The 15,919-nt window shown below is 41.0% G+C and overlaps 1 protein-coding gene across 1 annotated transcript; it reads right to left on the minus strand.

Annotated features, from left to right (window-relative positions):
• Positions 1-4,098: 4,098 nt before the first annotated feature.
• LOC134338203 (interferon alpha-inducible protein 27-like protein 2A) lies at positions 4,099-12,578 on the minus strand. The gene is made up of 6 exons (XM_063033872.1): positions 12,425-12,578; positions 9,008-9,113; positions 8,649-8,675; positions 6,953-6,988; positions 6,345-6,506; positions 4,099-4,710 (listed from the first exon to the last, which is right to left on the minus strand). Exons 2-6 carry the CDS (start codon positions 9,057-9,059, stop codon positions 4,604-4,606), a joined length of 384 nt encoding a protein of 127 aa, XP_062889942.1. The 5' UTR covers positions 9,060-9,113; positions 12,425-12,578; the 3' UTR covers positions 4,099-4,603.
• Positions 12,579-15,919: the final 3,341 nt, after the last annotated feature.

Consider the following 15,919-nt stretch of genomic DNA (forward strand, 5'->3'; position numbering starts at 1 on the left):
CATGCCTCTTATCTCGTTAAGCAGCTTCACGTGCAGCACTTTGTCGAAGGCGTTTGAAGAATTCAAGTACACAAAATCCACCATTTCTCCTTTGTCTATCCTGCTTCTTGTTTCCTCAAAGAATTCCGACAGATTTGTCAGGCGAGAGTTTCCCCTTAAGGGAACCATGTTGACTTTAGCCTATGTTACCATGTGCTTTAAAGATCCCTGAGACACGTCCTTAACAATTGCCTCCAACATCTTTCCAACCTATGAAGTCAGACGAACAGTCTTAAGTTTTCCTTTCTTCTGCCACCCGCCCTTCTTGAAGAGTAGAGTGAAATTTGTAATTTTCCAGTCCTCCGGAACTATGTCAGAATCTATTGTTTCTTAAAAGATCATTAGTAATGCCCCCACAATCACTTCAGCTACCTCTTTCAGAACCCTTGGGTGTACAGCATCTGGTTCAGGTGACTTACCTAGCTTCAGACATTTCAGTTTCCCAAATACCTTCTGCTTAGTAAAAACAACAGCACGTCCTTCTGCCCTCTAACATTTGGGAACCACTGGCACACTGTTAATGTTTTCCACAGTGAAGACTGATGAAAAATACTTGATCAGTTCGTACGCCATTTCCTTCTCCCCCATTACTACCTCTCTAGTGTAATTTTTCATCCGTGTAATATCTACTGCCACCTCTCTTTTACTATTCTTATGCCTGAAAATTTTTTAAATATCCTCTTTGATATTACTGGCTAGCTTACCTTCATACTTCATTTTTCCCCGTTTATGGCTTTTCAGTTGCCTTCTGTTGGTTTTTAAGTGTCCCAACTCTCTAACCTCACATTAATTTTTGCTCTATTATATGCCCTTTCTTTTGCTTTTACGCCACTTTTGACATCCCTTCTCAATCACAGTTTCGTTATCGTGCCTTCCGAATACTTCTCTGGGCTGTATCTGTCCTGCACCTTTCGAATTGCTCCCAGAAACTCCAGCCATTGCTGCTCTGCTGTCATCCCTGCCAGTGTTAATGCAAATATCTAATTTGTAAATATTATCTAACAAAGAGGCAAGAGTGGTTATCAGACTGCTGAAAAATGATGCTGGCGAGGTAGTAATAGAGACAAGGAAATGGAGGACAAACTGATTAAGTATCTTGCATCAGTTTTCACTGTGGAAGACACTAGCAGTATGGTGGAAATTCCAGGTGTCAGGGATCACCAAGTGTGTGAAGTTACCATCACTAGGTAGAAGGTTCTTGGGAAACTGAAAGGTCTGAAGGTAGATAAGCCACCTGAACCAGATGCTGTGCACCTCAGGGTCCTGAAAGAGCTAGCTGAAGAGATTGTGGAGGCATTAATAATGTTCTTTCAAGAATCACTAGATTCTGGAATGGTTCCAGAAGACTAGAAAATTGAAAATGTCATTCCATTACAGAAAAGATTCTAGCATGGATAAAACAGTTGCTGATTGGCAGGAGGCAAAGAGTGGGAATAAAAGAAACCCTTTCTGGCTGGCTGCTGGTGACTAGTGGTGTTCCACAGGGGTCTGTGTTGGGACTGATTATTTTTATGTCATCTGTTAATGATTTGGATGATGGAATTGATGGCTTTGTTGCAAAGTTTGCAGATGATACAAGCATAGGTGAAGGGGCAGGTAGTTTTGTGGAAGTAAAGAGGCTACAGAAGGACTTGGACAGATAAGGAGAATGGGTAAAGAAGTGGCATATAAAATATGGTGTTGGGAATGCATTTTGATAAAAGAAATTAAATGGTTGACTATTTTCTAAATGGAGAGAAAATACAAAAAAACTGAGGTGCGAAGGGATGTGGGAGCCTTTGTGCAGGATACCCTAAAAGTTAATTTGCAGGTTAAGTCTGTGGTGAGGAAGGCAAATGTGATGATAGCATTCATTTCAAGAGGACTAGAACATAAAAGCAAGGACATAATGTTCAGACTTTATAAAGCACCAGTGTGGCCTCACTTGGAGTATTGTGAGCAGTTTTGGGCCCCTTATCTTAGAATGGATCTGCTGAAACTGGAGAGGGTTCAAAGGAGGTTCATGAAAAAGGATACAGGATTGAACAGGTTGTCATGTGAAGAGCATCTGATGGCTCTGGGCCAGTATTCATTGGAATTCAGAAGAATAAGGGGTGATTTAATTGAAACCTATTGAATAGTGAAAGGCCTTGATAGAGTGGATTTGGAGAGGAAGTTTCCTGTGGTGGGAGAATCTAAGACCAGAGGACACAGCCTTAGAAGAGTGAGACTTCCTCTTAGAACAGGGATGAGGAGGAATTTATTTAGCCGGAGAGTGGTGAATCTGCAAAGTTCCTTGAATCTGGCACCTGTGGAGGCCAAGATTTTATGGATGTTTAAGGCAGAGGTTGATAGATTCTTGCTTGGTCAGGGCATGAAGGGATATGGGGAGAAAGCAGGAGATTGGGGCTGAGAGGAATAATGGATCAGCTGTGATGAAATGGTGGCGCAAACTCAATGGGCCAAATGGCCTGATTCCGTTCTTATATCATGGTCTTATGGTTTAGTCAGCCAGTCATGTAGCAGCATCTCACTGCATAAAAGCTTGCAAAACGGTCAAGAGATTCATTCGTTGTTGAGACCAACATCAAATAAGGAAAAAAGGTTCTCTAAATGACCTTGACAGTGGAATAATTATCGGTGCCAGATGGAGTAGTTTGAACATCTCAGGAACACTGACCTGGGGTTTCCATGCATAACAATCTTTGGATTTAACAGAGAATGGTGTGAAAACAAAAAAAAAAAAAAATCCAGTGAGTGGCAGTCCTGTGGGTAAAAATGCCTTATTAATGAGAGAAGCTGGAGGAAAATGGCCAGGCTGGTTTAAGCCCCGTATCAGTAAGATAACAGTCAGTCAAATAGATATGAGCTACAACAGTCATGTGCAGAAGAGGTTCTCTAAATACACATGTTGAATCTTGATGGGCTACAGCAGCAGGCAACCATGAAAATATACTTAATAATTAATTTGTGATTACTTTAATTTAAATCACTTTGTAGAGATCTGTTTTCACTTTCACACGAGACTTTCCTGATGATCGGTGTCAAAAAAGCCAAATTGAATCCATTGTGATTCAATGTTGTAAAACAGTAAAACATGAAAACTTCTGGGGTGATACTTTTCATTGGCACTGTATATGTATATATATACACACGCACATATGTGTAATTTATTTATTTATGTATATAATATAGATATTTGTCTACCATGTGTGCATAATCATTGGAGATAATTACTTAAACCATCATGTAATCCCCAAGAAGTCCATAGTTGGAAGGGAAGGAGAAGATGGCGGTGCGATGGCAGCGTGCGCGGCCACTTCGGTGGTGATGTCTGTTATCTGTCAAGTAGGGGACCGTGCACAATTCTGATTTGATGGAGACAGACGTGAGAGCACGGAGGAGCATCTGGAAAACTTCTGAAATGCCCGCTTTGCTGCCGCTGCTACTGTGTGGTAACCGGAATCTCCGGAGCAGAAGGCCCCGAAATCCTCGGCTTTGCGTGTCTCAGCAGCCGGGGAGAGGTCGAAGGCGCTCAGGAGGCTGTATCGGAGAGGCTGGTCAGAAGCTCGAAGTTTTCAGACAGACACAGTGTTGGCTGTGGTTGGCTGCTTCCAATGCATCGGCAAGTTGATGGTGTGTGGAGGTTTATGGCAGGGAGTTTCTCCCTTTTGCCGCCTGCTATTGGGGACTCAGGAGTCAATCAACTCAGGGACTTTTGAGACTTTATTTACCGTGCCCATGGTTTGTTCTTCATCAAATTATGGTATTGCTTTGCACTGTTGTAACTATATGTTATAATTATGTGGTTCTGTCAGTGTTAGTCTTTGGTTTGTCCTGTCTTCTGTGATATCACTCTGGAGAAACACTGTATCATTTCTTAATGCATGTATGCATTTCTAAATGACAATAAAAGAGAACTGAGTGTTCTCATAATTAGTTCTTTCAGTCATTTTAAAATAAAGTAGTATTTACAGTATCTTTACATTTCAAGGTTGGCATTGTTTACCATGGGACAATCCCTTGATAATCATTTGAAATAGTCAAGCTCTATATGAATAGATGACAGACCATGCAAAAACATGTTGACCATTTATTTACTGATTCGCTTAACAACCCTTTAAAACATTCTATGGACTGCTATGACAGAGCTTCTGTTTACCCCGTAGCTAGGTTTAGAATGGCATGCTTTCAGACTTTGCAGTAGTGCATTCCCAGTGAAAAATATTGAACAAGCTAGAAATCTGAAACTTAAACAGAGCTGAAAATATCCAGCTCTGGCTGCAAATGTGGTGTGAAACAATGACTTGACAGTTCATGACAGTCATCCACTCCACATTTACAGTATTTTCCATTTCATTTCTAGACACGTGTTTAGAATATTTAACCCACTCCTCAATGAAGATTGCTTCATAAATCAGAAGATATTGAAACACAGGCTAACCAAGACTAATCTAAAATTAGATGCTGTAACATCTTACAAATGGTTTTGTAAATAATCTTTCATTCTAAAGAGAGAAAGCCTATTTTGCTGTGATCATGGCTGTCTTCTACTGTGTGTCTACTTGCAAGCAGCCTGTTGGATTTAGGATTCATCTGAAGAACTCTCATAAACGGTTTTGGATATACAGCCAGCAACAGCTCCGACGGTTCCAACAGCAGCAGTACCAGCAGCAGATAATCCAGCGGCTCCTTAAAGAATGAAAGAACAATGTATTTCTCAGATTTTCCTTTGACTTAAAAGCAGGATATTCATCCTATTTAATTCAAATCTCAGCGCATTCCCATCAACCTACCCCACACTGTCCACACCCACCATTAACTCCACCATAATTCTTCATCATCACCAAAAGTAGGGGCAAATAACAATAGGCAGTTAACCTACCAGCACATATCTGTGTTGTAGGGGAACAGGAGTACTCAGGGGAACTCTTATAATCGCAGAGAGAATGTGCAAACTCCACGTAGACAGCAGTTGAAGTCAGATCTAAGCAGTTGCATGGAGTGGGTCTGCATTGTGTCATCACATAATTAAACATGTAACATTATTTTTACATTTTATTTTTATTGAAGGAATGACACAATACAGAATACATAACGCATTATATTTTCCTCCATTTTGCTTTTATATCTTACCCTTAAACAAAACATACCATGGCAGCTAATGTATTTACAATACAACACTTCACAAATACAAGTATGGACATTTCACAGCCATACCCCACATTCCTTCAAGACGAAGGCCCACACACATCCACAACACGTCAGACAATCCAGAATACACTCATATTGCAATGCATCAACCACCCTATGAGGTAAACCATATGCGCGTTAAAAGGGGGCAATTCCCCAAGTACAATCAAATGCCCTCAACCGGTAGGTAATTCCTTAAGACTCCTAAAATATGACAAGAAAGGTCCCCATGTAACATTATTTGTCCATTCTCTAATTCTGGATCACATTCATGATAGGGAGCTGCTGTGGACATCCAGTTATTTTTAAAACTTTGTTTCTAGAATGAAATAGAATATTTAACACATTTCTAAATAAGAAGATTGTTTAATAACTCAAAAACACTGAAACACAGACTAACCAATGTACAACTAAAACTATATGCTGTAACATCCTACACACAGTAACAGCTTACCACTTCTTGCATTTTGAAACTCAGATTAACAGAGCGAACCTGGACCAAATCTGATGCCATTTCTACACTAAGCTTGTTAAAGCTGCAGGAAACCCACCCTTAGACACCCATCACGGGGTGAACGGACACAGCCGCCTTCACTGACTGTCTTGAGTACAGTGAAGTGGGTGATCCATGTATTTTATGGAGAGTTCTCTTCAAGAAGATAAATGGTTTCTTGTTTGCAAAATACACATTCAGGCTAGGGCTCTGACTGTGTCAGAGTGAATATTCCCAGTCTCTGGTATATGTGTTCACTACCGGACTCACGAAAAGATCTGCCCATTTATCCTTTTTTGTTTCTCCCAGTTAGAAAGAACAGAGTTAAGGAATGCTGATATTTTCGTCAACTGGTTTTGCTTTTCCTTGGAATGTTACCATTGAACTTTGAACTAAAAATGGTAGAAATGAAATTTTATTAGGGTACACAATCATTTCTATTAACCATGTTGCTAAATAGATACTGCAATTGCAAAAAATCTGAGGAGCTTCACACCCCCTGAAATCACATCCATATTTACACATCCATATTTACACATACATATACAGCCTGTTTAATTGGACTATTGATTAAATTAAGATCAATAATCATTGTCATTTTTCTTATTTACTTTCTTTATAGAAAAACATGGAATCATACCAATAGACTGGAGAACTGCCACAGCACCGCCAGCCGCTACCCCTCCTCCATTGGCAATCGCAGCCGCAGACATCATTTGAGCTCCTACGGACCCAGCTGCTACTCCAGCACCGGTGAACCCAGCTAAGCCAACGACAACAGGGGCCCCGACCACTGCAACAGCTGCAAAGCAGGGTAACACAATGAATGGATATGAGAAGAAAAGATCCGTGTGGGAATATGCCATTTCATTTAGTCCACTGGCTCAGATCCACACACCTTCAAATTTAGAATGCAAGGACATCCATTTTTGAACAGAAATATGAAGGAATTTCTTTAGCCAGAGGGTGGTGCATCTGTGGAATTCATTGCCACAGATGGCTGTGGAGGCCAAGTCACTGGGTACATTTATAATGTAAGTTGCTAAGTTTTTAATTAGTCAGGCATCAAGGATTGCGGGAAGAGGACATGAGAATGGGGTTGAGAAAGACAATTAATCAGCCACGACTGAATGGTGAAGCACTCGCTGAGCTTAATGGCTGAATTCTGCTCACATTTTACTACTTAATTTGTAAACACTGCGAATGAACTCAATAACATGTTATAAAAATGCCTCAATGCAAGCATACCTGCTCCACCAGCAAGCCAGGCAGCAGTCGACCAATCTGTTAAAAAAAATGCAGATATTATTGATTTGTTATTTACAGATTCAACGTGGAACGGGTCCTTTTGGCGCAATGAGCTGCACTTCTCAGCAACCCACTTATTTAACACTTGCCTAATCACAGGACAATTTACTTTTTCTTTTTCAATCTTTTTATTAGTTTCATAAAATATAAACATGACATAATAATAGTACAAAGTTATTGGGAGTACATTGTTATAATTAACATGAGTAATTATAAAACCAAATAATACTTGATTGACAAAACTCCCAATCATATAGGATGCCAATGAATAATACAGAACAAAAAGAAATATCTAGACAAAACTCATGAAAAAGGTAAAAAAAATAACTCCCTCAAAAAAAAACTAATCTAAACAGAATTAATCAACTAAACTAAAAAAAGACCTGGGCTGTTTTAACATCGTAAAAAATGGGAGAAAAGAAAACTTTGGTGTCGACAACTCCGTTCCTCTCAATCAGGACAATTTACAATGACCAATTAGCTTAATAACCGATATGTCTTTGTACTGTGGGAGGGAACCAGAGCACCCGGAGAAACACACGCAGTTATGGGGAGAATGTACAAAGTCTGTGTAAGGGTGACACTGCAATTGAACTCCGAAATCCAGAATACCAGAGTTGTAATATCTTTATGCTAACCGCCACACTACCGTGTCATACCATTCAAGTATTCAATAAGACTGAAGCAAGATTCTCAGGTACTTGTTAAACTTACAACAAGACAACCATGCCAAATTTAGGTGCTTGTTTTTTGTGGCTTACTTCTGTGCTTATGCTCTGAAGATGAATTTTTGCTCTCTCAGCTGTAGAGATAGTAGAAGCAGAGTGATCTTCCAACATTTTCCAAATTCTGCAGAACTCCAGTAGTCTGGATAACTAAATTCATACAGCTACCCACAAAGGGAGGGACAAACGAGCAGGGCTAGCCTATCAACTGCTATTGGATAAAAATCTGTAACCATGATTAAGGAAATGGTAAGAGGGCATTTGGCAAAATGCTCCAAGATTATATGGTTTTGTAAAAGGATTTGACAAACATGCTATTGTTCTTCGAAGATTTACAAAGTAGGACCGATAAAGGAGAACCCTTTGATGTAATCTGGATTACCCAAAGCTATTCAGTTAGTTGCTGCCAAAAAGATTGTCCCCACTGCAGATTGAGTGTGCAAGATGGATGATTTACAAAAATTGGCAATTTGTGCTAATTAATAGAGGGCTGTGGTAAGAACTATCCAACTTCATGCATTAAGATTCACTGGACTGAATCCTCTAATGAACGGGTCTTATGAGGAAAGGTTAAGTCCATTGGTTCTGTGGTCTTTAGTATTTAAATAAGGAAATGAAATATTCAAAATTTTGTGGATATTGTAAAAAGGTTTTGTTTTTGGTTCTGAAAAGGCAATCTAGAATTATAGAGAAGTGTTTTAGGGATACCCATTTAAAAGTGTGATGAAAAATAACTTCAATCTATTTCAGATAGCCAAGAACATTGAGTCAACATTCATGTGAAAGGCTGAGCTGGATCTTTGGACTTTATCAGGAATTAAAGATAATGGGGAATCAAGGGTTATGAGACAAGCAGGAATTGGGAGAGAGATGACTGAGAAGTAGGTTAAGGAGAAAAGAATGGAACTTACCTATTTCACATTTAGGCAAGCTTGAGCCTGTAAAAGAGCAGATTAATAGCAGAAGGAGATCATTCCATTCACATACTCAAACACAGAGAGCAACTCAACTTTCATTACTCATTTTCTCAGAGAAAGATATTCTGATTTATCTCCCATCTATTTCTGGGAGTAACCTGACAAATTCAATATAAATGCATTATTTTATATCAGTGCTGTAAGAATTACATAACTTTTTAATTCTCAATATATAGACTTTACTGCTCACTTGATTCTCAATAAAATAATTTTAAGAGAGACTGTTCGGTAAGGGAGAGTATAGTTATTTCTATTTGCAATAATTCGGGATTACTACAAAAATTTCCTCTCACCTGTGTGGAAAGCAGCAGATAAGAGCAACACGATATAAACCAGGTGCAGCATTTTTTTTCACGTCTTCAAGGATCAGAAGTGCTAGATTCAACACACTATAACCTCCTTGTGATGAAGTAATTGATATTAAAAGAGCATAAGCAAAGATTTTATGTGAGTACTTCATTCAGAAGAACATTAGAATAAAAATTCCAGTAAAGTTGTCTCAAATGGAAAAACATTTTATCATTTCTTAATGCATGCATTACTAAATAACAATAAAAAGGGACTGCGTGTCCTTATAATCATTTTTATCACATCAGGTACAATCCTAACCTCTGGTGCTGTCTGCATGAATTTTGCAAGCTCTCCCTTATCTGTGTGGGCTTTCTTCCACATGGCAGGTTAATTGGCTACAGTAAATTCTACATACGGTGAGAGATGGGCGTGTTTCAATATGAACTCTCTCTCTCTCTTTCAAACATGGTTCAAATCTGCCTGAGGTCAGTGTAAACCTAACTAATACTTTCACTTGTTATATCCTCAATAAACTGTACCTAATTGCTCAAATACATTCAGTTTCCTAATGACAGATGGTGGTCTAACTGGTTGGTAGTTTCCTACTTATTTTTTCCATTTTTGCTGGGACCTTACCAGAATCCATGATACTTTGGAAAAGCACAACCAATCGTATCCAATAATTCTATAGTCACACCTTTTACGATGAGAGGATGCGAGGCCACATTCCTTACCAGGTTTTGTTTACATCAATTTACCTGATGCTTTTTTCTTTCTGGTGATAATAATTCTCAGAAGTTTTCTCCTTCCACCCTACCCACAGGATGTTCCCCTATTACTGGGATGCACTTAAAGCACTCTATTACAAAAACAGATACAAAATCTCTGATATGGGCAGTAGAGTAGCGAAGCAGTTAGCGCAATGCTTCACAGTGTCAGCTGGAATATAAGGTGTGGCTCCTCCAACATGAGTGTGGCCTCATCACGATAGTAAAGGAGGCCATGGGTGAACATGTTGGAATGGGAAGCGGAATTAAAATAGGTGGCAGCTGGGTGAGCCCGCTTTGCCCTGCAGATGAAGCTTAGGTGCTCTGCAAAGCGGTCTCCCACTCTATGCTGGGTCTCACCGATATACAAGAGGCCACACCGGGAGCACCGGATACAACAGATAACCCCAGCAGCCTCAAAGGTGAATTGTCGCCCTACCTGGAAGGACTGTTTGGGCCCTGAATAGTAATGAGGGAGAAGGTATAGGGGTAGGGGTGTAGAACTTATTCCCCTGTATATCGATGAAACCCGATGTAGATTGGGAGTCCATTTCACCGAGCACATAAGCTCCATCCGCCAGAAAAAGCAGGCTCTCCCAGTGACCACCAATTTTAATTCCACTTTCCATTCCAACATTTCTACGGTCTCCTCTACTGTTGCAATTAGGCCACACTAGACTGGAGGAGCAACATAAGAGCATAAGATACAGTAGCAGTAGGCCATTCGGCCCATCGAGTCTACTCCACCATTCAATCATGGCTGATCCAATTCTTCCAGTCATCCCTTCTCCCCTGCCTTCTCCCCATACCCTTCAAGAACTTATCTATCTCTGCCTTAAATGCACCCAATGACTTGGCCTCCACAGCCACGCGTGGCAACAAGTTCCACAGACCTCACACTCTCTCACTAAAATAATTTCTCTACATTTCTCTTCTAAACGGACGTCCTTCAATCCTGAAGTCGTGCCCTCTTGTCCTAGACTCCCCACCATGGGAAATAACTTTGCCATATCTAATCTGTTCTGGCCTGTTAACATTCTGAATGTTTCTGTGAGATCCCCCCCTCATTCTCCTGAACTCCAGGGAATACAGCCCAAGAGCTGCCAGACATCCCTCATACAGTAACCCTTGCATTCCTGGAATCATTCTCGTGAATCCTCTCTGAACCCTCTCCAATCTCAGCATGTCCTTTCTAAAATAAGGAGCCCAAAACTGCACACAATACTCCGTGTGGTCTCACGAATGCCTTATAGAACCTCAACATCACATCCCTGCTCTTATATTCTGTATCTCTAGAAATGAATTCCAACATTGCATTTGCCTTCTTCACCACCTACTCAACCTGGAGCTTAACCTTTAGGACACCAAGTCCCTTTGCATCTCTGAATTTTGAATTCTCTCCCCATCTGAATAACAGTCCGTCCATTTCTTTCTCCCAAAGTGCATGACCATACACTTTCCAACATTGTATTTCATTTGCCACTTCTTTGCCCATTCCCCAAAACTATCTAAGTCTCTGTTTCCTCAACACTACCCGCTCCTCCACCTATCTTTGTATCATCGGCAAATTTAGCCACAAATCTATTAACCCCATAGTCCAAATCATTGATATACATCATAAAAAGCAGCAGTCCCAACACCGACCCCTGTGGAAATCCTCTGGTAACCGGCAGTCAGCCAGAATAGGATCTCTTTATTCCCACTGTCTGTTTTCTGCCAATCAGCCAAAGCTCCACCCATGCTAGTAACTTCCCTGTAATTCCATGGGCTCTAATCAGGCTAAGCAGCCTCATGTGTGGCACCTTCTCAAAGGCCTTCTGGAAATCCAAGTACACCAAATCTACTGCATCTCCTTTGTCTGCCCAGCTTGTAATTTCCTCAAAAAATTGCAGGTTGTTAGTCAGGCACCTTATATTCCAACTTGATGGCAGGAACATTGATTTCTCGAACTTCTGGTGATGGCCCACTCCTCCACTTCTCTGTTCCCCATCCTCCTTTCCTTCTCTCACCTTAACTCCCTGCCTGCCCATCATCTCCCTCTGGTGCTCCTCTCCCCCCCCCCTTTTCTTTCTTCCATGGCCTGCCCTCTCCTATCAGATTCCCCCTCCCCCAGCCCCCTATCTCTTTCACAAATCAACTTCCCAGATCTTTACTTCATCCCATCCAGTTTCACCTATCACCTCGTGTTTCTTCTTCCCCACCCCCACCTTTTTATCACCCGTCCTGCCGAAGCGTCTCGGCTGGAAATGTCGACTGTACTCCTTTCCATAGATGCTGCCTGGCCTGTGTGTGTGTGTGTGTGTGTGTGTGTGTGTGTGTTGCTTGGTTTTCCAGCATCTGCAGATTTCCTCGTTTATAAAAATCTTACTCCACAGCCTCCCCAGGTAAAGTTTGCAGCAGAAAATTCTACCAGCTCTAACGCCAACATGAGAACAAAATGACACAGGAATTTTGTGACTTATTAATATAATAGTGTATTGGCTCTCAATTTTAAATAAAACTATTGTAGAAAAGCATTAGCATTGTCCGAATGATAACTGCAGAAGGAGTATTCTGCATAGAATAACTACATCAACATTGTCTTCAATTATTTTATTCCCTTTCTGGAATGTACCCACTGCGGAAGCAGCACGAAAGAACGTTAACACTCACCGAAACCTGCAGTACGCCGCCAATGCTCAACGTCTACATTCAGTGTAATTCCGAGTACACAATGAGCGGGCTGCCTCTTAATAATTGGAGAATCTCCTGAGGAGACGATTGAATCGACGTCATTACGTTAAGTTTCGTTTTCCAGCGAAATGTTGCTGTCTTCAGCGAGAGGGCTGGCGGAGTGTTTATCCCGGAGTCTGCGTCAGGACTGAACGACCCACTGGAATAACGCAGCCGGTCAGGATTTCCATGCATTCAGTCCGAAAAGATCTACTGGTTCTTTCCGGATACAGATACTGCTTCAGAGGCTGAGTTGCTCTGTCATTTTATTTTGCCTCCGTTTTCAGTCATAAGTGGAAGTGGGATTACTTTTACAACAGTCACACTGGAATCAAACCATCCTCCAACCTGGAGTTGAACTGAGAGACAAATTAATGCAGGTGGTTTCGATGTTGGAAGTGTAGTGTAACTGAAGCAGAGAGAGAGCTTTGTCCAGGAGGAGAAACAGACGTAGATACAGTAAAGGATTCGAGGGCGATTGGACGGAGAGTTCAAGCCTGGAAGGATACAAGTAAGGATCTGAGATGACCTTATGGTGACTCAGCCATGGCATGAGAGGATAAACTAACGGTGCAGATCATCAATTCAATCTGGGTGATCTTATTTATTTATATGAGGAAAAATATTAAGAATTGGAAGTCAATGAACTCAAAGAGGAAGAGGCACGATTGTTGAAAGGACAGAGGAATTGTCAGGGTGCAACTACTTCAAAACTGCAATAAATTGGTTCTAATACTGACCTTCTGCCTATGTTTCCTCCAGGTGATCTGGTTTTATCACATACCCCATAAGATATAGGTGCAGATTAAGCCATTCAGTATGTCCACCATTTAATTATGGTGATTTTCATTTGAAACCCATTCTTCCCAAATTCTTAACATCTTTATCAATCAAGAACCTATCAGTCTCTTCCTTAAATACACCCAATAGCTTAGCTCCACCAACCTCTGTGGCAACAAATTCCACAGATTCATCACCCTCTGCGGAAAAAAAAATCTTCTCCCCTCAGTTTTAAAAAGGATGTCCCTTTATTCTGAGGTTGTGTGCGTGGATCATAAATTTTTCTACTAGTGGGAACAACCGCTGCATCCTCTCTAGTCCCTTCAGTCTCCAATAGGTTTCAATGAGATCCTCCAATTCCACCCCCCCCCCATCGTCCTTCAGAGTTCGATCGAGTCTGGGCCCAGAGACAACAAATCCAGAAGCTGTGTGGGTTTTTACTCTAACTGGCTACTGTAAATAGACCCTGGGCAGTAAAATCTAAGGGGAGGGGAGTTGAGAGAATATGGACAGAATAAATGAGATTAGTGTAGGATTAATGTAAAGTGGCACCTGATGATCTGCATTGCCCATTTCTTTGCTGTTCCACTTCGTGATTTCATGAAGAATCTGAAGGAAAAAGCAATGAAGACATCTGATAAGAGATGATTTTAAATAAGGGGCAAAATGAGTGGAATAAGATGAGGTGTTCAAAAGTGGAGGAAATGCCAGAGGATTTGCTTATAAGATGCTACATGGTTTTCAAGTATTGCACTGGAGACTCTGGAGGAAATGGAGAGGAGGTCAAGGTCAAACATTTGAGGACATGCTTTCAAGGCAAAATGGGGGAAGTTTTAAGAGGACATGGGGTGAGGTAAGCTTCTTTAAACAGAGAATGGTAGATGCCTGGAATGGGTTTCTAGCGGAGGCTATGGAAGCAGGCCGTTTGGTGGAGTTTCAGAGCCTTTTAAATGGACACATGAAAATGAAGGGAATGGCGGGATATGGATATACACAGGAAGAGGACTTTCAGTATAAATTGGCGTCAACACTAGCACAAAATTGTGGGTTAAATGGCCTGTCCAGTACTGTACTCTTGTCTGACTCTGTGTCAGGGGCTGTGGTTTGGTGATGTAAGTCATGTTGTCTCTCAGTCAAACAGCGAGACTTCAATTTGGATGTGGCGCCATCGCACGGAGATTGCATTTTCTATATCAGCCAAGGTGTCTGCATGGCTTTCGTAATAATGTTGCTGAAGGGAAGCCTCGTAAGAGTGAATGTGAATTTTGGAGAAAGATATGGAGAGACACGGTGATAATATGAGGCAGCTGGGATAAAGGGACAAGTACCTTGAGTACTTTGGTGGATACAGAGTCAAGCTAAACCTACTACTTAAGAGGGCATTAACCCTGTGACATTTTCAAGAGAACAGAGAATTCAGTATGTTTTGGAGAGAGTAGTGAAGGGCACATGGCCAAGTGGTTAAGGCGTTCGTCTAGTTACCTCAAGGTCGCTAGTTTGAGCCTCAGCTGTGGCAGCGTGTTTGTGCCCTTGAGCAAGGCACTTAACCACACATTGCTCTAGTCTGTGTGAGGAGTGGCGCCCCACATAGACTTCCAATCTGCGCCTTGTAAGGCATGAAAATGCCCGATGCAGGCCTCTCATGGTCTGAGTCGATGTTCCCTCCCCCCCTAGTGAAGGGTGGTGAAATGAAGCGAGGAGAGATGGAATGGAAAGAGGAAAAGAAAAGGCAGCCTACAATACATATCAAAAGCATCCACCTCTTAAAGGGGAAATGTTCTGCTAATGTAGGCATCCCACAATGAAAGATAACCCAGGAACCAATTAAGAACAGGACTGGGGGAGTGAATACTGCATGGTTTTCAAATAGTGCAGTGGTGACACTTGGAGAATGGGCCAAATGGCCTGATTCCGTTTTTATATCATGGTCTTATGGTTTAGTCAGCCAATCATGTAGCAGCAACTCACTGCATAAAAGCTTGCAGAACGGTCAAGAGATTCATTCCTTGTTGAGACCAACATCAAATAAGGAAAAAAGGTTCTCTAAATGACCTTGACAGTCGAATAATTATCAGTGCCAGATGGAGTAGTTTGAACATCTCAGGAACGCCGACCTGAGGTTTCCATGCATAACAATCTTTGGATTAAACAGAGAATGGTGTGAAAACCAAAAAAAAAATCCAGTGAGTGGCAGTCCTGTGGGCAAAAATGCCTTATTAATGAGAGAAGCTGGAGGAAAATGGCCAGGCTGGTTTAAGCCCCGTATCAGTAAGATAACAGACACTCAAATAGACATGAGCTACAACAGTCATGTGCAGAAGAGGTTCACTAAATACACATGTTTAATCTTGATGGGCTACAGCAGCAGGCAACCATGAAAATATACTTAATAATTAATTTGTAATTACTGTAATTTAAATCACTTTGTAGAGATCTGTTTTCACTTTCACACGAGACTTTTTCCTGATGATCAGTGTCAAAAAAGCCAAATTGAATCCATTGTGATTCAATATTGTAAAACGGTAAAACATGAAAACTTCTGGGGTGATACTTTTCATTGGCACTGTATAATATATATATACACGCACATATGTGTAATTTATTTATTTATGTATATAATATAGATATTTGTCTACCATGTGTGCATAATCATTG

Source organism: Mobula hypostoma, chromosome 26 (genome assembly GCF_963921235.1).
Source record: "Mobula hypostoma chromosome 26, sMobHyp1.1, whole genome shotgun sequence".
NCBI classification, from domain to species: Eukaryota; Metazoa; Chordata; class Chondrichthyes; order Myliobatiformes; family Myliobatidae; genus Mobula; species Mobula hypostoma.

Excerpts from the sequence above, each read along its gene's own strand:
- LOC134338203 (XM_063033872.1), bottom strand. The coding sequence starts at position 9,059 with ATGCTGCACCTGGTTTATATCGTGTTGCTCTTATCTGCTGCTTTCCAC. Across the intron at positions 8,676-9,007 it reads ATCTGCTGCTTTCCACACAG|GCTCAAGCTTGCCTAAATGT; the intron begins GTGAGAGGAAAT and ends GCTCTTTTACAG. Across the intron at positions 6,507-6,952 it reads CTGGCTTGCTGGTGGAGCAG|CTGTTGCAGTGGTCGGGGCC; the intron begins GTATGCTTGCAT and ends CCTGCTTTGCAG.